This window comes from Bos grunniens, chromosome 18 (assembly GCF_055505025.1).
Source record: "Bos grunniens cultivar Pamir isolate PY7600 chromosome 18, Bosgru_T2T1.0, whole genome shotgun sequence".
In the NCBI taxonomy this organism is placed as follows: domain Eukaryota; kingdom Metazoa; phylum Chordata; class Mammalia; order Artiodactyla; family Bovidae; genus Bos; species Bos grunniens.
The window spans coordinates 48625324-48649829 of record NC_141182.1 but is presented as its reverse complement, the minus strand read 5'-3'; the positions used below and the strand labels follow the sequence as shown (position 1 = coordinate 48649829).

Genomic DNA, 24506 nt, shown 5'->3' with positions numbered 1-24506 from the left:
GAGATATGTTGGAACAAGTCTGCTATATTTTACTGTGATTCAATATGTATTAACCTAAAGTTGACTGTGATAAGTTACAGTGTAAATATTGTCATCCCTAGAGTGACCATTTAAAAACCAGCTTTCAAAATATATAGATTTTTTTAAAAAAATCAACAGAGGAATTTAAATAGTATACTAAAAGTTGTTTAACACAGGAGAAGGTAGTGAATGAGTCACAGCGAGTGAAAACGGACAACAAAATGGCAGCCATGAAGCCAACCATATCGATCATGACATCAAATGTGAATGACATAAACATTCCAATCTAAAGTCAGAGATCATCTGTGGTAGTCAGCTTCCAAAGTGGCCTCCAAGGATACTCACACCCTTGTGTGAACACCTCCCAAACTACCAGCGTTGCTATAAATGACTAGGAAAATACAGCAGAACTCATGGTACAAACAGGGTTATGAGACACTGCAGCTTCTGTCTTGGCTTGTTCTATTGCTGACACTTTTCTATCCCTCCTCTCGGAGGAGTCAGGCACTTCTTGAACAGTCCTGGGTAAGTGTTCATGTGACAAGAGACTGAAACTCCTGCCAGCACTCATATGTGTAAGCCCTCTTTGGAGAAGCTCCTCCAATCCCAGTCAAGCCTTTAGAATAGGGATTGCAAACTTTTTCTATAATGTTGTTGTGTGTTGTTTAGTTACTAAGTCGTGTCCAACTCTTTGCCACCCCATGGACTGCAGCTGGCCAAGATCCTCTGTCCATGGGATTTTCCAGGCAAGGACACTGGAGTGGGTTGCCATTTCCCTCTCTAGGAGATCATCCCAACCCAGATTCAAACCAGAGTCTCCTGCACTGGCAGACAGATTCTTTACTGCTAAGCTGCCAAGCCACATAGTAAACCCTTTAGGCGTTGTGGGTGACCTGAAAAAGTCCTGAAATCCACTGGTGAAGCGCAAAAGCAGCCAATAGGCAATACATAAATGAAAGCATGACTATGTCCCAGGAAAACTATTTATGGACACTGAAATGTGTATTTCACATCATTTTCAGGGTTATGAAAATTTCTTCTTTTTTTTTTCACTTTTTTCCAGCTATTTTAAAGTGTGGAAATCATTCTCAGATTGTGACTCTTACAAAAACAGGCATTGGGTGGATTTAGCCCACTGCCATAGTTTGCCAAAACATCTTTCGGATGATAGAAACTTCACTGATAGATTGTAGCTTCATGAAAACTCAGCACCCCAACCACCTAGTTAAGCCACTCCTGGACTCCAAACTTCAGAAACAGTAAGACAATAAGTATGCGTTATTTTATGACGTTAATGGGATAATTTGTTATGAAGCAATAGATAATAATACACTGTCAGCCTGAATAAGAAAGTCAGACCCAAGCATATGCTTATTTGTACTTTAGATCTAACTTTTTAGACATAAAAAAAGTTGAAAGTAAAAGGATAAGAAAAATACCAGGCAAACAGTAAGCATAAGAGAGTGAGGACAAAATTGGTATCAGTGCAATAGATGTTAAAAAAATTTTACTAGAGACAAAGAAGAACGTAGGAAGTGAAAGTGGAGAGAGAAAAAGTTGGCTTAAAGCTCAACATTCAGAAAACGAAGATCATGGCATCTGGTCCCATCACTTCATGGGAAATAGATGGGAAAACAGTGGAAACAGTGTCAGACTTTATTTTTCTGGGCTCCAAAATCACTGCAGATGGTGACTGCAGCCATGAAATTAAAAGACACTTACTCCTTGGAAGGAAAGTTATGACCAACCTAGATAGCATATTGAAAATCAGAGACATTACTTTGCCAACAAAGGTCCGTCTAGTCAAGGCTATGGTTTTTCCTGTGGTCATGTATGGATGTGTGGCACCCTACTCCAGTACTCTTGCCTGGAGAGTCCCATGGATGGAGGAGCCTGGTAGGCTGCAGTCCATGGGGTCGCGGGGGGTCGGATACGACTGAGCGGCTTCGCTTTCACTTTTTACTTTCATGCATTGGAGAAGGAAATGGCAACCCACTCCAGTGTTCTTGCCTGGAGAATCCCAGGGACGGGGGAGCCTTGTGGGCTGCTGTCTATGGGGTCGCACAGAGTCGGACACGACTGAAGTGACTTAGCTTAGCTTGTATGGATGTGAGAGTTGGACTGTGAAGAAGGCTGAGCACCAAAGAATTGATGCTTTTAAACTGTGGTGTTGAAGAAGACTCTTGAGAGTCCCTTGGACTGCAAGGAGATCCAACCAGTCCATTCTGAAGGAGATCAGCCCTGGGATTTCTTTGGAAGGAATGATGCTAAAGCTGAAACTCCAGTACTTTGGCCACCTCATGCACAGAGTTGACTCATTGGAAAAGACTCTGACGCTGGGAGGGATTGGGGTCAGGAGGAGAAGGGGACGACAGAGGATGAGATGGCTGGAGGGCATCACTGACTCAATGGACGTGGGTCTGGGTGAACTCCGGAGTTGGTGATGGACAGGGAGGCCTGGCGTGCTGCGATTCATGGGGTCACAAACAGTCGGACACAACTGAGCGACTGAACTGAACTGACATCAAATATACACATCAAAGATACACATGTAGGGAATTTCCTAGAGCTCCAGTGGTTAGGACTTGGCGGGTTCACAGCAGCGGGGCAGGGATTCTATCCTTGGTCAGGGAACTAACATCCTGCATGCCCAGAGGCATGGCAAAGACAAAAAAAAAAAAAGACAAAAAACCCCAAACACATGTATATTGCTAAGTGACAAAAGCAAGGTGAGTAGGTGGAGAGCTCAATTTTATGCAGGGAGGGGCGAGAAAACTGCATATGCATGAGTTCAGGAGTACAGAGAGGACTTCCTTGGTGGTCCAGTGGTTAAGAATCTGCCTTGTAATGCAGGGGACACTGGTTCCACCCCAGGTCTGGGAAGATTCCACGTGCCAAGGGACAACCGGGCTGGTGTGCCACAAATACTGAAGCCCACGCGCCCCAGAGCCCATCGTCCATGAGAGAAGCCACCACAACTGGCGTAGCCCGAGCCCCGCAACTTGAGAGTGGCCCCACTCCCCACAACTAGAGAGCAGCAATGAAGACCCAGCACAGCCCAAAAGTAGATAAATAATAAAATATTTATATACATTAAAAAGGTAAATAATAAAACATATTTTTTAAAAAAGAAGTACAGAGTTTTAGAAAGAAACACAAGAAATGAAGACACTGGTAACAGAAGTTTATTCTTATAAAGGAGGACTTTCATCTGCATGTTTTATATATTTATATTTTTCTGTTTTGAAATGACAAACACAGAAAGTTGTAAGCACCATACAAACATTTTTTTTCCTATACGCATTTGAGTGCTAGTTGCCAATATGCTGCCTGATCGCCTTCAAATACTTCACTGTGTATTTCCACACAAACAAGAACATTCTCTTGCATGTCCACTGTAAGGCCACAGTGAAAATCAGGAAATCTACATGGATGAATAACTATCATCTGTTCTGAAGACCCCAACCGCATTTACCATGGTGCCAATGACTACTTTTCACTGCAAACCTGGGAATTTGTACCATAAGTGTATGTGGGTACATGTGAGCTTAGTTGCTCAGTGGTGTCCAACTCTTTGCGACCCCATGGACTGGAGCCCGCCAGGCTCCTCTGTCCATGGGATTCTCCAGGCAAGAATCCTGGAGTGGGTTGCCATTTCCTCCTCCAGGGGATCTTCCTGACCCAGGGATCAAGTCCGGGTATCTTGTGTTGCAGGCAGATTCTTTACCATCTGAGCCACCAGATCTGCTGTGTGTGTGTGTGCGCGCGTGCGTGTGTGTACATGTCTCTGGTAGCTCAGACGGTAAAGAATGCCTGCAATGTGGGAGACCTGAATTCGATCCCGGGGTTGGGAAGATCCCCTAGAGGAGGGCATGGCAACCCACTCCTGTATTCTTGCCTGGAGAATCCCCATGGACAGAGAAGTCTGGCAGGCTACAGTCCGTGGGGTCACAGAGTCTGACACGACAGAGCAACTAAGCACAGCAGGAATATATCCTTGAACAGGCAAAAACAAAAAACAACAACAACAACAACAAAAATGAGCCCAGGGGACCAGGGGAATTCAGACTTTCCCGGGTCTTCCACTGGGAGAGGGGAGCCTTCATTCCACGATTCATCCAGAGACACACTCTCAAGAGCTGAACCTGGGGTGGGGTGACTTCAGCCGAAGGGTCTCAAGGGGCAGAAAAATGGGTCCAGAAAAGGCTGAAGCCCCGCGCAGCACGGCTGGTCTTCCCACCACCCCAGGTTCAGTCGGGAACCAGTTCCAGCTTGCTGAGCCTCTGTTCTTAAGCCGAGGCTCAGCAAGTTTTAAACTTCTGTAGCGGACATGGAATTTTCCAGGCAAGAACACTGGAGTGGGTTACCATTTCCTGCTGCTGCTGCTAAGTCACTTCAGTCGTGTCCGACTCTGTGCGACCCCATAGACGGCAGCCCACCAGGCTCCCCCGTCCCTGGGATTCTCCAGGCAAGAACACTGGAGTGGGTTGCCATTTCCTTCTCCAATACATGAAAGTGAAGAGTGAAAGTGAAGTCGCTCAGTCGTGTCCGACTCTTGGCGACCCCGTGGACTGCAGCGTACCAGGCTCCTCCATCCATGGGATTTTCCAGGCAAGAGTACTGGACTAGGCCAGGGGATTTTCCCAACCCAAGGATCAGAACCCACGTCTCTTACATATTCCATGGATACGGAAGCTGGGTGCATCCCGCCAAGAGGCGCGGCCCCGGACTTTCCCAGAACCCGGCCCAGCCCTCCGTGCGCGGCTGGCACACTGCACCCTCCCGGCTCCATCCGCAGGTGACAACCCCGGCAGCTGCGAGCGCCTCGCTGAGAGGGTTGGGGGTGATCGTGTGGCCCTGACTACCCCCGGCCCCCACCAGAGCCCTTCAGTGGCGGCCCAGAGAACCCCTGAATCCAGATAATCCCAACCTGGAGGTCGCGGGGTGGGAGCAGTGGAGGGAGACTGGGCGTCTGCAGGGACCCAGCTCCCCCTTTCCCATAGAATCTCTGGTAAGACTGGGTTGGGGGTGGGACGCTCGCGGCCTTCGGGTGAGCCCGGAAGGACGAAGTGTGTGGACCCACTCGACATGGCAGACCCGCCCTTCGCGTCCAGCGTCTCCTCCGCGGTGAGGCTGGCGCTCCAGTGCGCTTCTGACCCGGGGCACAAAGGGCGGGAGCCTGTCCAGACCCGCATGCCAGAAGTCTAGGAGGCAGGTGAAGTCCGATTTGCTTCCGAACCCCTCCCCGCACGAGCCACCTGCAGCCGCCTGGAGGTGGGGGAAGCTGGGGAGAGACAAGAAGCTGGGGGTGCGCGCGGGGAGCCTGAAATTCACTCACCTGAGGTCCCCAAGGGACCTGATTGCAGACGAACCGATTGCGGGGTCTGTTACACGAGGGCGCCAAGGGATGGCTTGTGTATGTGTGTGTATATGTGCTCAATCGCTCGGTCGTGTCCGACTCTTTGCGACCCCACGGACTATAGCCTGTCAGGCTTTTCTGTCCATGCGATTTCCCTGGCAAGAATACTGGAGTGGGTTGCCGTGTCCTCCTCCGGGGATCTTCCGACCCTAGATTGAAACCGCAATTCCTGCATTGGCAGGCGGCTGGAGGCACCAAGGAAGCCAAGGGAGGGCTTAGAAAGGGAAAGTCGCACAGTTGTGTCGACTCTTTGCGACCCCATGGACTATACAGTCCATGGAATTCTCCAAGCCAGAATACTGGAGTGGGTAGCATTTCCCTCCTCCAGGCGATCTTCCCAACCCAGAGATTGAACCCAGGTCTCCCACATTGCGGGCGGATTCTTTACCAGCTGAGCCTCAGGGGAAGCCCAAGAATACTGCAGTGGGTAGCCTATCCCTTCTCCAGTGGATCTTCCCGACCCAGAAATTGAACCGGGGTTTCCTGCATTGGAGGTAGATTCTTTACTGAATTATCAGGGAAGCCCATAAGGGAGGGTCCCTCCAAACTCTTATCGGCTCACCCTCATCGCACTACCACCTGGCTGCTCCGCAAAGTGCAGCAGGAAGGCGAGTCAAAGCCCCAGCCCCCCCAGATCGCGACCGTCCCTAGGCCTCTAGGCACAGCACCTGCCTAGTTCTGGGAGATCTAGGCTCAGATCCGCGCCCGCTAGAGCATTGCTGTGTGACCTTTAATCAGTGTCTTCACCTCTCTGAACGTGCTACTCTCGTCTATATGAAGGAGACACTGACACAAGACAGGCGCACAGATGAGGGACTAAAGACTTTATTTGCCATCTAAGACCCCTGTCCCCGGTCTCCGCCAGCCCTCCTGGGAAGGCTCAGAAGATCTTCACCAACTCCAGCTGCAGGTCCCCGCCCACCTCCAACATGCGCACGCGCCCTGGCGGGATCCGGTACCGGAAGTGGTGGTATTCAGAGTCTGCTATCACCGCCTGCAGGGGCAAGGGGACGCGGCTTAACGTTCCCCAGGCAACTGCGGGGTCATTCCAGCCTCGTACCCACGCGGCGACCTGGACACTCAGGGAACCCTGTCAGGCCCCAGGGCCCCTTTGGGCAAATGGCTACTGTTCACTGAAACCCCTTGTCCTGAGGATTAAATGAATTTATTGTTGACACCTGAGTGCTTTTAAGGTTTAGCTGTGGATGTAGTGTCCACATTGCCGGGGTTCATTGCCTCCCTCGACGTGCAGATTGGAAGTGAAGACTGCCTGGGTGGTAGAGGATCTGCAGCGACCACACCCTGCACTTTCCCTGTCTCCCAGTCCATCCATTCTCCTGCCCCAGAGCCGCTACCTCGGTTGCCAGTGGACAGAGAATAGGATAGAGGATGTCTACACCTCCCGGCTGGAAACCCACCTTTTGGGCACTTGGCTCTCCCTCTCTGGTCCTTGGCACTGCTACACGCCTGCCCTCTGACAGTAGTGCGCTTGCGCCAGGGGAGGTGCGGGATAGGGGAGGCCCTGCCCAGCCTTGGCCACACCTTTGCTCCCAACCTCTGCCAAGGGCCTTCATGGCCTTGCCAAGGGAAGAGACGTGGGTGTCGGAGCCCGCCCTGTGGAAGAGACACACCTTGAAGCCTTCTTCGGTGGCAATGAGGAGCACGTCGAAGGGCTGCCCTCTCTGGAAGGGAATGCCTGAGCCCCGCTCCTCTGCGCCCCAGGTGCCGCGCTCCAGGGTGTTGAAGACCACCGTGGACTCGTCCAGGCGGGGGTTGAAATGCAGGGCGGCATCACTGCCTGGTTCCTCACCGCACAGCAGGTTCATGTAGAACCTGGCAGGTGGTGGAAGAGAGGGGCATCCGATAGAGAATTAACCCTTTGCCAGAGCATATTTAGAGGGACCTGAGAGCCACAATCAGGGGGAAAGGGGTGGTGAACTGGAGGCCATGGAGCCCAGATTGCAGGGCACCCGAAAACCAACTGGGGACCTGGACACACATCCACCTAGACCAGGGCCTGGGTCCCCCTCATTTCCAGAGTTTGAGAGGACCAAGGAGTCATGGTCCTGAAGACGAGAGTGCTCCCAGTTCCCAGAGGGCTGAGAACAAGGCGAGGGACCCCAGTATTCCCGGGCACCGTAGATTCTCAGAAATTCTGAAGACTCGACCCAGGTAGTCGTAGGATTGATTGCTTAGGCCTTCCATATACCGAGGGCACCTCTGATTCACAGAGGTGCCCTCAGCATATGCCCTGATTCCAAAGTGGCTGTGGTCTCAGACTGGAAGTCATATCATTGCCCTGGAATGCCCAGATTCTTACAATGATGTAGGGACCCCACCTGCACAGTCATGGGACAGATAAGTGAAGACATCAGATTCCAGAAGGGCAGAAATAGCCTGGGGATTCCAAGATCCTGGTGGGCAAAGTTGGCCTGGGGCTTTGTTCTTTGGGCTGTAAAAGTGGGGTTCACTGAGCCTGGAAACCTCCCACCCATTACCGCTGAGGCTCGGGGGTCTCACCTGCCAGCCTTGTCGGGGACTAAACCACGAATTCTCAACACAGTGCCCACTCGGATGCCCTCGGGCAGCGAGGTCTTGTGGGGGACGTTCTGCAGCAGCCAGAGTGGATCAGGGAGGCAGAGGAGAGAGACAAGTGGGTCAGCTGTGTGGAGAACATGACCAGGACGCAGAGCAGCAGAATCAGAGAGAAGAAAGGGCACAGAGACAGGGGAAAGAGAACCGGGGGTGCAGAGGAACACAGAGACTCAGCAGGAAGATACTCAGAGGGACAGAAAGATAGTAAGGGGAACCAACGTGGGGAGGGGTGAGAGCGTGGGGATGGATTGGGTAAACCCAGAAACGGCAGCCCAGAACATTCTGGCACAACGGAACACCCGCTTTCTCCCTGAAACAGGAGCCCTCAGCCAAGCCCCAGCCCCTCCCCTCTGCCAATGCAGCCTTGGGTCCAAACCCCTCAAGCCCCCACACTGCGAGCACTCACAAAGCTCCCGGCCATGGCTGGAACAGCGGGACGGCAGTGGCACTGGGGGCGTGGCTGCTGGGACCTTAAATCAAAGCAGGGTGTGCCTGGTCCTGGTGACTCAGCCTTTCCACACCCACCACCCACACCTGGCACAGACCCTGGGGCCATGCTGGCCCAGCACCCTCTTTCTAGGGCCTCTGATGCCCCTGCCATCCTGAGGATTCCCAGGTGTACGGTTCCTCCCCTTTGAGCTAATAGTGATAGAGACAGTTAACAATAATAACCATACCAGCACAGCACACAGCGTGGAAGGCTTGTTGAGACACCATCCCTCCAGCCCTACCTTCCTGCTGCCTGGTGGAGAGAGAAGACTCTCACATCCATTCCATCATGGAAAATCTGAGTCCTGAGAGGCGAAGCTGTGAGCTCAAACTCTGCGCCCTCTCTCCCAGGTTAGGACCTGCTGCCTAGGGCTAAGGATGGGTCTCCCCTGAAATTCCAGTTGATGCTTCTGTAATATAATAATAACCATGGCAACAGGATAATGATAGGAAAGGCAGCTAAGAGGACAGGATATTCTGCCCAGTGGTCAAAGCTGTATCCTTGGTGCCTAGTGCAGTGCCTGGCACACAGTAAGTGCTCAGTAAATGTGGATGAAAGAAAGAAGGAAAGATAATGAGAAGTGCCACTGACAAAGCCTCGGGCTTGCCTAGCATGTGGGAGAGACCACTGATCTCTGACAGGCCACTGAGCATAGGGCCCCTGATACCCTTATCTGACAGATAAGGAAACTGAGGCTCAGAAAGGAGAAGCAGTTTGCCCAAGAAACACAACTAAATAGAACCATGTAGACTGTGTGTCTGGCTTTCTTCATCTCTGGAAGTTCCTCTCTGGTTTTTTCTGTCTCCAGGATGCCCTAGACTCCCTTGTCTCTGGCTGTCTTGTGTCTCTGTCTCCCCCTGTCTCTGACTCTCTCTCTCTCTCTCTCATGTGTTCCTGTCTGTTTCTCTTCTTTGAGCCTCTCTCCTTCCAGAATTGCTTCTTCTCTCCCACCTGGTGTTCAGGACCAGGGATGGGGGAGGGGGAAGAGGACCACCCAGACTCAGATTAAAGGAGATAAAAAAGTGGGAACCCCAGGTCCATTTTCAGTTCCCACAGCCCAAGACGCCAGGAGGGGAACACAGGTATGAAGGGTAGGGTGAGAAAGAGAATCCTGGAAAGGGTTTGAGGCTAGAGACAGATGGGTCCCCCTAGGGTAAAGCAATTGGAGAGTCATTGACCGAAACTTCTAGACGTGAATAGCAGGACAACAAAGGGAGGAAGCTGGGCTCTGCTCAGACCAGATATTTCTCGTTCCTGAAGTCAGGAGACCTCCCCGACCATGTGTGCACAGAAAAGGGTCCTTGCAGGCCAATGCGGGAGCAATGTCAAGGGATGCTGTACCCAGAAGCCTTTGTGGTAGGATCCATCTTGACCAAGAGACGTGTGCGTGCACATCGAAGGATCCTGAGATTACCAAATGCGGATTGTGAACCAGGCAAATCAAAATGATTGGCCAAAGGAAAACTGGCAGAAATGCCCCATATAAGTCACTTAAAATACAATGTGGGCGCCACTCAGGGACTTTCCCTCTGAGTCTGCCCATTTGTCCTTCCACACATGCAGTACTCCTCCTCTTAATAAACACTTTACTTGCTTCACTACTTCCATCCTTGTGGAAATTCTTTTCTGCAAAGTCAAAGGACCAGGGCCCTTGTCACTGATTACTGGTCTCATTGCTAGGATCTGGTGCTCTCACCGCCAAAACTCAGCCTCAGTCTCTGGCTGGGAACCCAAGCCCTGCTCCAAGCCGTTGCCACCCGAGATCAGGTTCTGGAAGGCAGGGAACAGGGGAGGTGTGGGGCTGAGCAGAAACCCCTCCTAGCAGCTTAGCAGCCCACAACTCCGTGTCCCTCTCCCCACCCCACCTACCCTCCCAGTTGGTACCCCACCCAGCAGAGGGAGAAGAGGCCTGGGGCAGAGCCAGGAATGGAGACTTTGGGTGGAGACAAGACAACTCAGAAATTGGTCCACCGCCCTCAGCCTCTCAGGCCTGCCAGCCTCCCTCCAGCCCCATCACCGCACAGTTGGTACAGCTGAGGGTAGGGGCGTGGCAAGCTTCTCAGATAGGGAGGGTGGGCAGCTGCATTTAGGTGGGGGCTGCAGGCACCCCCATTTGGCAGAGAACAAAGTGGGCTTAGAGAGAGCCAGCCTTTCTCCAAGGCCTCATGGAAAGGGTAGGGCCAGCGCCTGGTCTGTGTGCCAAGGACACCCCACATCATGATTTTAATTAGAGAGAGTAGTAGGGTTGGAGGTGGTAACACCAGCATCTATTCGGGTGGAGAGTTTCCCAGAATGATGGGTTCTGTTACTCAGATCCATAATCGGGTCCCCTTTGTAGGCCTCCTTCCATACATTGCTGTGTATCCTGGTAGCTCATCTTTGTCTTGATTTCTTCATTGTCTCTGGCTGTTTCTTCACATGCTGCCAACCTGTACGTCCAGACTTGTTTTTGATGTTTGGTCAGATATTTGCCTTCAATCTGTCATCAGTTTGATTGCTGGTTCACTTCTCATAACTCAGATATGGGCACCCTGGATGCATTCTATCAGTTCTGGAATAATACACTTGGTAGCACTTTTTTTTTTTTTCACTTCTAAATAAGCTGGGCTTCCCTGGTGGCTCAGATGGTAAAGTGACTGCCTGCAATATGGGAGGCCCGGGTTCGATCCCTGGCTTGGGAAGATCCCCTGGAGAAGGAAATGGCAATCCACTCCAGTGCTCTTGCCTGGAAAATCCCATGGACAGAGGAGCCTGGTAGGCTACAGTTCTACCAGGGGTCCAAAGAGTCGGACACAGCTGAGCAACTTCACTTCACTTCAAATAAGTGGTGAACGTGCTTATTTCCCAAGACTCTTTTTGTTTCCCCAAGCTGTATGTCACATTCATAAATTATCCAGATTTTAACAGAATACTTCCCTGAGCCTTGACAGTATACAGACCTGGGCAACCACCACCCCAGTTAAGGTTTAATCAAGGCAGCTTGACCCCCTCCACCTGCCCCAGGACACAGTGTCATTCCTCAGCAGTTAGGAGCCAACGTGTTCATTTGCCATGAAAATAAAAGAAGAATGCCCAGCGGGCCGAGCATGCTGACTTTCCTCTCCTTCAGGAATAACTGGGGCAAAAAATAAATATTCATTACACCCATGGTGGTTGTGGCAATTGACAAGCCCAGGCTCTGTCCATGTCAGCTTCTTGATGACTTCAGGTCAGTTTTCATATTCAGTGAAGATAATTCAGGGGCTGCTTTGGTATTGTAAATTAGTTTACCAACGAGGAAAGTGGCATGTTTTCAAAATCTGATTAAAGCCCTGCCATGCTTGGCTTGCAGGATCTTATTCCACCACCAGAAACTGACCTCGGACCCTTGGCAATGAAAGCACCAAGTCTTAACCACCGGACCCCCAGGGAATGCAGGGAATGCTCCCAAACCTGACTCTTCCTTAAGCAATTAAGTCCATTGGATAGCTTTTAGTTTTATTTATAAAGATAGTAAGTTGTACCAATCCAATCACTTGCTAAGAAGGAGAATTTTCAGTCATAGTTGGAGGGGGTGGGGACTGAGGGGCGCTGCTCCCCTAGGGCTGGATCAGCTGGGATATCAAAAGGAACCCTGAGAAGGGTGCTCAGTAGAGGCTGACCCTCGGGATAGGAGTAAAGGGAGGACCCCAACCCCACCTGGAGGAGGTGTCCATGCAGGGCAAGGGGGCGGCCAGATGAGAGTCGGGGGAGGAAATGCCCTGTGGGTATCATGGATGGAGGCAGGTACAGATTCGGACCAAAGAAATGCACCATGATGCTGAACTGGAATTTGAGGTGTCCTTTTGAACTAATGATTTCATGAGTTGGGGGGTTTTTTTGAAGGGGGTTCTTTCAATTTTTTTAAAAAATTCTGTTAAAATAGAAAACCATGGAATTTACCTTTTTTTTTTTTTTTTTTGGCTGCTAGGCTTGCAGGATCTTAGTTCCCCAGCTAGGGATTGAACCAGCACCCCCTGCATTGGAAGGTAAAGTCTTAACCAGGGAAGTCCCTTTCAACCATTTTTTAAAAGTTTATTTATTTTTAACTGAAGGATAATTGCTTTATAGTATTGTGTTGGCTTCTACCAAGCATCAGCATGAATCAGTCATAGTTTACCCATGTCCCCTCCCACTTGAACATTCCTCCCACCTCCCTCCCCATCTCACTCCTCCAGGTTGTTACCAAGCCTCGGTTTGAGCTCCCTGAGTCATTAACGGTTTTTTAAATGTACAGTTTGGACTTTCCCTGGTGGTCTAGCAAATAAGACTCCACACTCCCAATGCCTGGGATGCAGGTTCTATCCCTGGTCAGGGGAACTAAGCTCTCACATGCCAGGCATGCAGGGGTGGAAGAATAAAAACTAAAAAAATAAATGTACAGTTCAGCGGCACTGGTGGTAGAGAATCCCCCCACCAATGCAGGAGATGCAAGAGACGTGGGTTCCATCCCCAGGTAGGGAAGATCTCCTGGAGTAGAAAGTAGTAAACCACTCCTGTATTCTTGCCTGGAAAATCCCATGGGCAGAGGAACCTGGTGGGCTATAGTCCATGAGGCTACGAAGATTCGGACACGACCGAACACATGGACACACACACACAAGCATATTCACACTGAATATCCCCAGATGAGGACTTGGAGAGCAATGGCGACAAGAAGAACCTCCCTGGAGGCGGAACCAGAGCCAGTCTTTGGTCTTCATGTCCAGTGGGCTTGATCTATGCCATGGGCCAGTGTCTGCTGCAAGTTTCCACGCTCCCCTGTTTCTGAATAAGAAGCCTCTCCCACCTTAGTGTATTGGGTGTCTGGGCCCAGACTCAGCTGGGCTTGACAAAGAGGAATATGTCTTCCACCAAAATCCTGGACTCTGTGTTGGACACGGAGCTTAAACTTGTCTGCCCTGGGCAGGGAGGTGAATGGTCTGGGTAGGAGAAGAACAGTACATGTGAATCTCATTGTAGCCAAAGGGGTCGACTGTAGCAGGAAGCACCTGTTGACCATCCACTATTTATTATCTTTCGTTCTTTCTTTCTTCCTTACTTCCTCCCTCTCTTCCTTATTTCTTTCTTTCTATTTTTGGCCGCACTGCACAGTCTCCACAGTCAAAGCTCCGAGTCCTTAATCACAGGACCGCCAGGGAATTCCTATCACTTTCTTTCTTAGTCAAAGACTCTTGACTCAATCCAGGATGGCAATGTGGCTGTTGCAGTTCCCAGGGTTCCAGTTACTTTGGTTGTGAAGCTGATTGCCCCAAAGCCTTGCAGCTTCAGATGACCATTGGGGGTGGGGCTCATGGCTGCTATAGGTCAAGAGTTTGGATGGGGCACATGGGAATGGCTTGTCTTAGTCCATGATGTCTGGGCAACCTCTAGTGCTAGAGGCTGGGATCATCTGGACCACCTGCACTTACCCTCCCTAGGAAGCCTGAGCATCCTCAGAGAAACCAGACTACCTCCATGGCAGCCCAGGGCTCCAAAAGCTAGTGTCCCTTCAGCTAACCTGGTGAAACCTGCCTCTTCATTTCTTTTCAATGATTTTTAATTTTTTTTTAACATTTACATGATTTGAATGGATATTAATATGATGTGTGCCAATTGCTACTTTATTTACTTATTTATTGGAATTTAGTTGCTTTAAAATGTTGTCTTAGTGTCTGCTATAGAGCATAGTGAATCAGCTATATATTTACATCAGTTCAGTTCAGTTCAGTCGCTCAGTCATGTTCAACTCTTTGGGACCCCATGAATCGCAGCACGCCAGGCCTCCCTGTCCATCACCAACTCCCGGAGTTCACTCAGACTCACGTCCATCGAGTCAGTGATGCCCTCCAGCCATCTCATCCTCTGTCGTCCCCTTCTCCTCCTGCCCCCAATCCCTCCCAGCATCAGAGTCTTTTCCAATGAGTCAACTCTTCGCATGAGGTGGCCAAAGTACTGGAGTTTCAGCTTTAGCATCATTCCTTCCAAAGAAATCCCAGGGCTGATCTCCTTCAGAATGGACTGGTTGGATCTCCTTGCAATCCCCTCTTTTTTGGATTTCCTTCCCATTTAGGTCACCACAGAGCACTGAGTAGAGTTCTCTGTGCTATCCAGTAGGTTTTCATTAGTTATCAATAGTGTATACATGTCAGTCCCAATCTCTCAATTCATTCCACCCTCTCTTTGCCCACTTGGTGTCCATACGTTTGTTCTCTACATCTGTGTCTCTATTTCTGCTTTGCAAATAGGTTCATCTGTACTGTTTTTCTAGATTCCTGGTATATGTGCTAATGTATGATGTTTGTTTTTCTCTAACTTCACTTCGTATATCACTCCCTAGGTCCATCCATTATTTATCATAGATTATAAATAAATAATCTATTTATTGCTACTTCTGGATTTTCTGTAGGGGCATTATATATTGACTCCCACTCAGGTGCGACAGGTGACACTGGTTTAATCCCTGGGTTGAGAAGATCCCCTGGAGGAGGACGTGGCAACCCACTCCAGTATTCTTGCCTGGGAAATCCCACCAACAGAGAAGCCTGGTGGGCTACAGTCCATGGGCTCAATAAGAGTCGGACACGACTAAAGCGACTGAACGGGCACACACAAAAAGGGAGAGGGTGTGGCTCTCTTTCATCTCCTCGCCTCCTCCCTACTGCTGGGTTCATGTGCCCTCTTATCATTTACTAACAGACTTTAAAGTCATCATGGCTAGAGCAGTGTTCAGTGTTCACATTCATGTGACTCTGTTGGCACAATTCTCCAGCCAGCCGTGTGATGTATCTGTGAAGGTTCTCCTTGGTGTATAACTTTGTGTTCTCCCTGGAATTAGCGATCATCTTGTTTTGTATTTGTTTAGCTTTCTCTGTGCGTGTGTGTGTGCTCAGTTGTGTCTGACTCTGCGACCCCATGGGCTGTAGCCCATCAGGCTTCTCTGTCCATGCAGTTTTCCAGGCAAGAATGCTGGAGTGGGTTGCCATTTCCTCCTCCAGGGGATCTTCCTGACCTGGGGATCGAACCCGTCTCCTGCCTCTCCTTCACTACAGGTGAATTCTTTACCTCTGAGCCACAGGGGAAGCCCTCAGTACTTTCAGATGCACCCCATTTTCCATCAGTTTCACTTTCTCGGAGATTTTGCCCAAAACTTCCCCTTACTCCAGTCCTCTATTTCCTCCTCGGTGGAAAGGTGGTTGAAGGCCCCAGGTAGCTGTCTTTGTGCACAGCTGTCACTTCTCAGCCTCACATTTTTAGTCCTGGAGAAGCACCTGGTGCCATGGCTTCTTGGGCTGGGCTGTTCGGCAGTTCTGAATGAATGAGTTTCTTCTCCACTTTTTCAACTCCAGCCTAGGATTCAATTTCTGGGGTCTACTAAGTTACCATATATTCAGTACCTAAATCTGTCTTCTCTCTTTTTCTTTGTCCTTGAGGGCTTACACCTTGAAAAAATCCTTTAGGGACTTCCATGGTGGTCCAGTGGCTAAGACCCTGTGCTCCCAATGCAGGGGTTCCTGGTTCAATCCCTGGTCAGGGAACTAGATCCTGTGTACCTCAATTAAGACCCAGCACAGCCAAATTAATTAATTAAAATATGTTCTAAAAGTCCTTTAAAACATAATGATTTAAGGGCCAGAAGTCTGAGATCATTTTTTTTTTTTTTTTGGCTCTGCATCTCCTGACTACGTGAACTGAAGACAGTTGCTTTTCTCTTTATGTTGGTGAATTGGGGGTAACAGTAGTCGCTACTGCATAGATAAGATAATATTAGAGTGAGAGACTAAACGGTGAAAGTCGATAAAGTGCCTAGAGCTGTGTGACACACACCAGGATATGCTGTTTGCACTGGAGTGGCTGCTGCTCGCGGGTTTCACATTATACATTATTGCTGATTGGCACATCACTCCAACCTCAAAGCTTAAAATAACCATTTCCTTTTGCTCAAGGATCCTGTGAGTGAGGAATTCAAACAGGGTATAGTTTGTTTCAGCTTTTCAATGTCGGGGGCCGTAGCTGGGAAGACTTAGTGGTTGGGGTTGATGTGAAAGCTTGGGGCTGGATCATCTGGAGACTTATTCACTCAAAAGTCCACCTGTAAGTCAATGCTGGTGGTTGACTGGGATCTCAGCTGCATGGACCGGTGGACATGAACACTTTCTGGATGGCTTGCACTTCCTCATAATATGGCTGCTCACATAGCAGCTCAGGGTTCCAAAAGGACCATCCCAGGTCACAGAATGGCAACCTTTCCTGACACAGTCCCACTTCTGCTGTACTCCATTGGTAACAAATGGATCAGAAGCCCACCCTGACCCAAGCAGAGGTGCTGTAGGATACCCATCCCCCCTCTGTGGGAAAATTGCCAAAGTTGTATATCATAGAAAAGCCTGTGGGACATGAAATAGTCTTGTGGCCATCTTTGGAAACTACAATTCATCATATTTCTCAAACGTTTATATATATATATGTAAATTTTTATTTATTTATTTATTTTTGGCTGTGCTGGGTCTTCGTTGCTGCGAGGGCTTTCTCTAGTTGCAGCGCGTGGTCTTCTCATCGCAGTGGCTTCTCTTGTTGCAGAGCGTGGGCTCTAGGGTATGTGGCCTCAGTAGTTTTGGCTCCAAGGCCCTAGAGCACAGGCTCAATAGTTGCGGTGCACAGGCTTAGTTGCTCCGTAGCATATGCCGTCTTCCCAGACCAGGGATAGAACCCATGTCTCCTGCATTGGCAGGTGGATTCTTTACCACTGAGCCACCAGGGAAGCCTGCCTTAAAAATTTTTTTTTTAATTTATTTGGCTGCATCAGGTCTTAGCTGCTCTGTAGCATGTGGGATCTTAGTTACCCAATCAGGGATCAGACCTGGGTCCCTGCAATGGGAGCATGGAGTCTTAGCCACTGGGACACCAGGGAAAGGGAAGTCCCCTTTCCTAGTTTTCTTGCCTACCAGGGCCACAATGCTTGTAGATACTCAAATGACAGCAGATTATGGTCTGCACATCTCTTGTCTTGCCTGACTTCATGATCAGACCTTTGTAATGCACTTTGTTATTGTCAGAAGGTCCCTGGTGGCTCAGATTGTAGAGAATTTGCCTACAGTATGGAGATCCGGGTTTGATCCCTGGGTCAGGAAGGAAGATCTGGAGAAGGGAATGGCTACCCCCTCCAGTATTCTTGCCTGAAGAATTCCCATGGACAGAGGAGCCTGGCGGGCTACAGTCCATGGGGTCACAAAGAGTCAGACACGACTGAGTGACTAATACTTGTTATTATCATTGGAAACATTTTTTCTCTCAGTTAATTGTATATACCTGTAAATTGTCTCGGAGAAGGCAATGGCACCCCACTCCAGTACTCTTGCCTGGAAAATCCCATGGACGGAGGAGCCTGGTAGGCTGCAGTCCGTGGGATCGCAAAGAGTCGGACACGACTGAGCGACTTCACTTTCACTTTCACTCTCATGCATTGGAGAAGGAAATGGCAACCCACTCCCAGGAACAGAGGAGCCTGGTGGGCTGCCGTCTATGGGGTCACACAGAGTCGGACACGACTGAAGTGACTTAGCAGCAGCAGCAGTAAATTGTCTTACTGTTGAGGTTATCAAGCGTACAAAAGTCAACAAAACATAGGAAAATAAATCTCTCTGCACCTCCCAACCAGCACAACAGCTGCCAAACCATAGCCAATCTTGCCTGATCTGCATGTGTACCCACCTTCTATCTAGTAAAGATAATATTCTTTATTTTTGATATAATATTAAAGTCAATCTTTTAAAGTGCACAGTATTGCACCAGGAACTCTGTTCAATATTATGTAACAACCTAAATGGGAAAAGAATTTGAAAAAGAATAGATATACATATTTGATATACAATAGATATACAATTTGAAAAAGAATAGATATACATATTTGATATACAATAGATATACAATTTGAAAAAGAATACATATAACTGAATCACTTTGCTATATATTTGAAACTAACACAACATTGTTAATCAACTACACTCCAATATAAAATAAAAAGTTTTAAAAAGTGCACAATTCGGTGGGTTTTGCTATCTTCACAGGTTGTACAAGCATCACCACTATCTAATTCCAAATATCCTCTCACCCCTCAAAAGACCCCACACATAGCAGCAGTCACTCTCCATTCTCCCCTCCTCCCAGCTTTTGGCAACCACTGTCTCCATGAATTTGTCTTTTCTGGATATTTCCTATGGAATCATGCAATATATGGCTTTTTAGGTCTGACTTCTTTCACTTAGCAGTGCTTTCAAGGATCATCCATCTTTCAGCATGGATTTGTACTTCGTCTGTTTCTACTGCTGATAATTTTCCATTGTGTAGATATACCATATTTATTTATACCATATTTATACTATTATTTATACCTTATCCATCATTAGTTGATGGATAATTGGAATGTTTTCACATTTTGATAATGAATACTTTGTTTCAACTATTATAAATAATACTTCCATGAGCATTTTTATTTATTATTATTTGCCAGGCTGTGCAGCTTGTGGGATCTTGGTTCCCTGACTTGGAATTGAACTGAGGCTCCAGCAATGAAAGTCCAGCAGAGTCTGAACCGCTGGGCTACCAGGGAATTCCCAATATAAAAGTTTTTGTGTGGATATATGTTACCATTTTTCTTGTGTATCTACCAAGAAAGGAACAACAACCAAGGAACGGGGTTGTTGGTCACTGGGTAAGTTCACGTTTAATCTTTGGGGAACTGCTGGAGTGTTTTCTATAGCTGCACTATTTTACATTCCCACCAGCAAATTAAGAGGGTTCCAGTTTCTCTATATCCTTCTTTAGGAAATGTTTACTTATTTATTTGGCTGTGTAAAGTCTTAGTTGCAGCATGCAGGATCCAGTTCCCTGACCAGGCATCGAACGGCATCGAACCCAGGCCCCTTGCATTGGGAGCTCGGAGTCTTAGCCACTGGACCATCAGGGAAATCCCTTTCTCCATGTCCTTACCTGTACTTGTTATTATCTATCTTTTTTATTGTTGCCATCCTAGTGGGCTAAAATGATTGTTTTGTAAGATGTTAACTTTGATGTATTAAGTATGTGTAAAGTTTTAAAGAACTTTGGCATATTAAAATACCTAACTGAATAGCCTTGTGATTCCAACTTAAAGTATATAACTGAGTTATGGTTTATACTTGTGAATTTTACTTTACAATTTCTAAAAACAGTGCTGGGACATTTAAAAGGACTACAGACTACTTAAGATTCACTATATTTTTTCTTCTTTTTTTTAAATTGAAGGATAGTTGATTTATAATGTTGTGTTAGTTTCAGGTCTACAGCAAAGTGATTAAGTGATAAATACAGGTGTGTATATATATATGAATATATAGGGCTTCCCTGGTGGCTGAGATGGTAATGAATTCACCTGCAATGCCGGAGACCTGAGTTCGATCCCTGGGTCAGGAAGATCCCCTGGAGAAGGGAATGGCTACCCACTCCAGTATTCTTGCCTGGAGAATTCCAGGGACCGAGGAGCCTGGTGGGCTGCAGTCCATTGGGTCGCTAAGAGTTGGACACGACTGAGTGACTTCACTCTCACTTTTCACTTTCCTGCATTGGAGAAGGAAATGGCAACCCACTCCAGTGTTCTTGCCTGGAGAATCCCAGGGACGGGGGAGCCTCATGGGCTGACGTCTATGGGGTCACACAGAGTCGGACATGACTGAAGTGACTTAGCAGCAGCAGCAGGGCTTCCCTGGTGGCTGAGATAGGAGACCTGAGTTCAATCCCTGGATCAGGAAGATCCCCTGGAGAAGGGAATAGCTACCCACTCCAGTATTCTTGCCCGGAGAATTCCAGGGACCGAGGAGCCTGGCGGGCTACAATCCATGGGGTCCTAAAGAATCAGACATGGCAGAGCGAGTAACACTTTCACTTCACTTTCATTAATTCTTTCTCAGATTCTTTTTCATTATAGCTTATTACATGGTATTGAACATAGTTCCCTGTGCTATACAGTAGGTCCTTGTTGTTCATCTGTTTTAAAAAATAATTGTATTCATTTATTTGGCTGTGCTGAGTCTTCATGGCTACAGGAGGGTTTTTCTCTGGTTGTGGCGAGTGGGGGCTCCTCTGTAGCTGTGGTGCTCAGACTTCTCACTGCAGTGGCTTCTCCTGTTGCAGAACACGGGCTCCAGGGCGCATAGGCTTAGCAGTTGCAGCACGCAGGCTCCAGAGTTCAGGCTCAGTAGTTGTGGCAAATGGGCTCAGTTGCCCCTCGGCATGTGGACTCTTCCCAAAACAGGGATGGAACCTGTGCTCCATGCATTGGCAGGCAGATTCCTTCCCACTGGGCCACTAGGGAAGCCTTGTTTACCTATCTTATATGTAGTAGGGTGTATCTGTTAACCCCAAACTCCTAATTCATCCCTCTCTCCCCCTTTCCCCCTTGATAACTATAAATTTGCTTTCTATGTCTGTGAAGATTCCCTATATTTTGATATCACTGAAACATTTGGAAACAATTGGAAACTTACAGAATAGTTTGTAAGTTTGTATTAGTTTGTATTTGCAAATACAGGACTATGTAAGTCAGTTGCCAATAGACAGCCCCACCATCCTCAAATACGCTAATGAGTGTGTGTGAGGGGTACACAAGGACGCTCACTCACACCCACCAACATCAGGGGTTCACCCTAGAGCCCCTACTGCCACCTGACCTTCAGACCCCATTCCAGTTCTGCCTGTGGTGCCACCGAGCAGCTGGTAGCAGAGGACTCAGTTCAGAAACTGGCATTGATTTGATTGTCACATATTCTTAGTTTCTGTCCCCTTCAGTCTGGAACAGTTCCTCAGTCTTTCTTTCTTTCAAGACCTTGACGTGTTAGAAGGTTACAGGTTGATGTTTCCTTGTCCTTGGATTTTGGGGGCAGAAGCGTCACTGTGTGTACCTATGAAGCTGCTCACAACCTCCAGGTATCCTGTTGCTGGTGATGTGGACTCTGAACATGTGATTAGCAGTACCTGCCAGGTTTCTCCACCATCGAGTTACCCTTTGGTCTTTGGTCATTAGTAAACATTTCGTAGGGAAGCAGTTAGAACTTAGTGCAAACATTCTTCATTCCATTTTTTATCATTTCTCTCCTTTCCTTATGCACATCTGCTATAGACTGAATGTTTATGTTCCTCCCCCTAAATCCCCATGTTGAAACCTAATCCCCAGTACCATGGTATTTGGAAGTGGAGCCTTTAGGAGGAGATAAAGGGCTTCCCTGGTAGCTCAGACAGTAAAAAATCTGCCTGCAAGGAAAAGACCCAGGTTCAATACCTGGATCCTGAAGATCCCCTGGAAGAGGGTATGGCAATCCACCCCAGTATTCTTGCCAGGAGAATCCCATGGACCGGGGAGCCTGGCAGGCTACAGTCTACGGGGTCACAAAGAGTCAGATACGACTGAGTGACTAATGCATACAAGGTCATGAGACAGAGGCCTTATGAGTGGGAGTCTCTTATAAAGGGACCCAGAGGGTCAGCCTTGATGGTCCAGTGGTTAAGACTCCACGCTCCCAGTGCAGAGGGCCCAGGTTTGATCCCTGGTCAGGGAACTAGAGTCCACATGCCACAGCTAAAGATTTTGCATGCCGTGATGAAGATCAAAGATCCTGTGTGCCGAAACTAAGATCCGGAACAGCCAAATAAATACAAATCTTTAAAAAAAAATCCACCTGCCAATGCAGGGGACCCAGGGTCAATCCCTGGTCTGGGAAGATCCCACACATCGGGAAGCGACAAAGCTCTCGAGCTGCAATGACTGAAGCCTGTGCACCCAGAGCCCGTGCTCCACAAAAGAAACAGCCACGGCAATGAGAGGCCCGCGTGCTGCAACTAGAGAGCAGCCCTGCTCAACACAACTAGAGAAAACCCACCAGTAGCAACGAAGACCCCGCACAGCCAAAAATAAATAAATAAAAATTTAAAAATAAATAAAGGGACCTAGAGAGTGCCTTGACCCTCTAGTCATGGGGGGATCGGTGAGAACCAGCAATTGAAAAGTTGTTGTTGAATCACGCGAAGACACCGGGATTCTTGGCCCCCAGAGGAGAAGAATTCAATCTGGGGCCAGAGACGAGGCCTGATCGCTCAGAGCTTTTGTGTAATAAAGTTTTATTAAAGTATAAAGGAGATAGAGAAAGCTTCTGACATAGGCATCAGAAGCGGGCAGAAAGAGTACCCGCTTGCTAGTGTTAACAATGAAGTTATATAATCCAAAGGATGTCTGAGGTTGTAAAGACCTCATCAGACCCACTCCCATAATTTACATTTTAAGATAACACTGTCCTCAGGCAGGATACATCCTTGTAAAGACCAGATCTACTCCCATAATTTACCTTTTAAGATAACAGAAGGTTTAATCCAGACTGTCCTTAGGCAGGATACATTATTGTTATATAATCCTAAGGAATGTGGAGAAAGAAAAAGGTTTGTCCTTTCTTCCTCCTTGAGAATTCCAGACCCCTCTCTCCTTGGGGACCCCTAGACTCCCTATCCACCTGCCTAGGAAATGACTCTCTCACAATCAGGCTCTCAGTGATGATAATGGCACCTTGGTCTTGGACTTCTCAGCCACCAGAACCATGAGAAATAAATTTCTTCTTTTTTTTTAATATGCAATGTTTTACTAGCTGCATACATTTCAACAAACAAGTTGGGGACACAGATTTGGCTATTTAGATTATTAAAAGTATTTATTACAAGGTTTCTTTTCCTATATTTAAGAGAAAACACATGACTGGAAATATTGAGATGGAAACTGGGTTAAACCAATTCCCAAGTCCTTATCAAGTAATTCATCAATAAAGGAAAATATACTTTAGAACTAAAAATTAGGGAAGCCTATACACAATTTAGATAGGGGTGGGAGAGAAAAATAAATCAAAATGAAGTCAGATCATTCACATTTTATAGCCTTCAATCCAGCACATAAAACTGTACTATTTAATGTATTTCTCCATGAACTTTTTGTGAAATTCAGATCGGAACCGTATCATTTACAAATCTTTTGTCTTTCTTCTGATCATGTACACCTTTTGCACAGTTCTTGAAGACAACGTCATCATCTCACCTTCTTTTAACTTTGAAGTTGGCCTGAGGCTGGGATGGGCCAGTGAGATTAAGAAGAACGAATCCTTTCTTCTTTAGCCTTTTGTTCTTGTTCCTTCCTGGCCTGCTCTTCAGCTCTTTCTGTTTTAATTTTTTCCAGCTCTGCAAGAAGAGCTGCAGTATCATCATCATCACTCTCCTCTTCAAAATCTTCATCTTCATCTTCCTCATCTGTCAGTGGATCGTCTGCATCAAGGTTGGCAGCAGGAATCTGGTCCAATCGAGGCTTCTTTGACACTGAAGAGGAGGTTGTATGTTCTCGGGTTGGCTGATCTCTTGTTTTTTTTCTCTTGCAGCAGCTCTCTCTCTCTTCTCCAACTCTCTCCTGAAGTCACGGTTTCGAACCTCTTCAGGGGCATCCTGAGTGGTCTGTTTATATTTTGTCTTTGTATGAGAGGGTAGGTCTCTGCTTGAATACTGCTTTGACAGTTGGCTCAAATCACCCTCACCTTTTCCTCTTCCACCTCTTGCAGGTTCAAAAGTTGGCCGAGCTGCTGTTGTCATCTTTTATGTTTGGCCGAACTCTGACGCTTCTACCTCCGGAGATCATACAGACACCATCATGACTCTCTGCTCCCCGAGAAATAAATTTCTGTTGTTTGTAAGCCATCTGGGCGATGATATTCTAGGGCTGTCACAGTGGCCCTAGCAGAATAAGACAACATCAGTACGGGCTCATGGCTTCCTATTCTAGTCATGGTGTTATCACTCAGGAGTCTCATGGTCCCAGATTCAGTCTGTGGGAGTCCTTCAAGTGATTCAAGTGAGTTCATACACCTGCCCCAGATGCCCCATCCTTTTGTAAGTGCTTCCTTCTTCTCTGACACAAGCAGTTGTTCC

At 47.9% G+C, this 24506-nt stretch overlaps 1 protein-coding gene and 1 pseudogene across 1 annotated transcript; both read right to left on the bottom strand.

Moving 5' to 3' along the window:
* Window positions 1-6249: 6249 nt before the first annotated feature.
* On the bottom strand, window positions 6250-8594 carry LOC147353785 (galectin-7-like). The gene is made up of 4 exons (XM_086352373.1): window positions 8442-8594; window positions 7961-8049; window positions 7072-7273; window positions 6250-6434 (listed from the first exon to the last, which is right to left on the bottom strand). The coding sequence occupies exons 1-4, from the start codon at window positions 8589-8591 to the stop codon at window positions 6321-6323; spliced, it is 555 nt and encodes a 184-aa protein (XP_086208499.1). The 5' UTR covers window positions 8592-8594; the 3' UTR covers window positions 6250-6320.
* Window positions 8595-23152: 14558 nt separating this feature from the next.
* On the bottom strand, window positions 23153-24272 carry LOC147353784 (spliceosome-associated protein CWC15 homolog pseudogene; annotated as a pseudogene).
* Window positions 24273-24506: the final 234 nt, after the last annotated feature.

Bases quoted from the DNA above. Each gene is read 5' to 3' on its own strand.
- LOC147353785 (XM_086352373.1), bottom strand. From the start codon at position 8,591: ATGGCCCCAGGGTCTGTGCCAGGTGTGGGTGGTGGGTGTGGAAAGGCT. The intron at 7,274-7,960 runs GTGAGACCCCCG...ACCACCTGCCAG, and splicing joins GTCCCCGACAAGGCTGGCAG to GTTCTACATGAACCTGCTGT. The intron at 6,435-7,071 runs GTGTGTCTCTTC...TTGCCCCTGCAG, and splicing joins CCACCGAAGAAGGCTTCAAG to GCGGTGATAGCAGACTCTGA.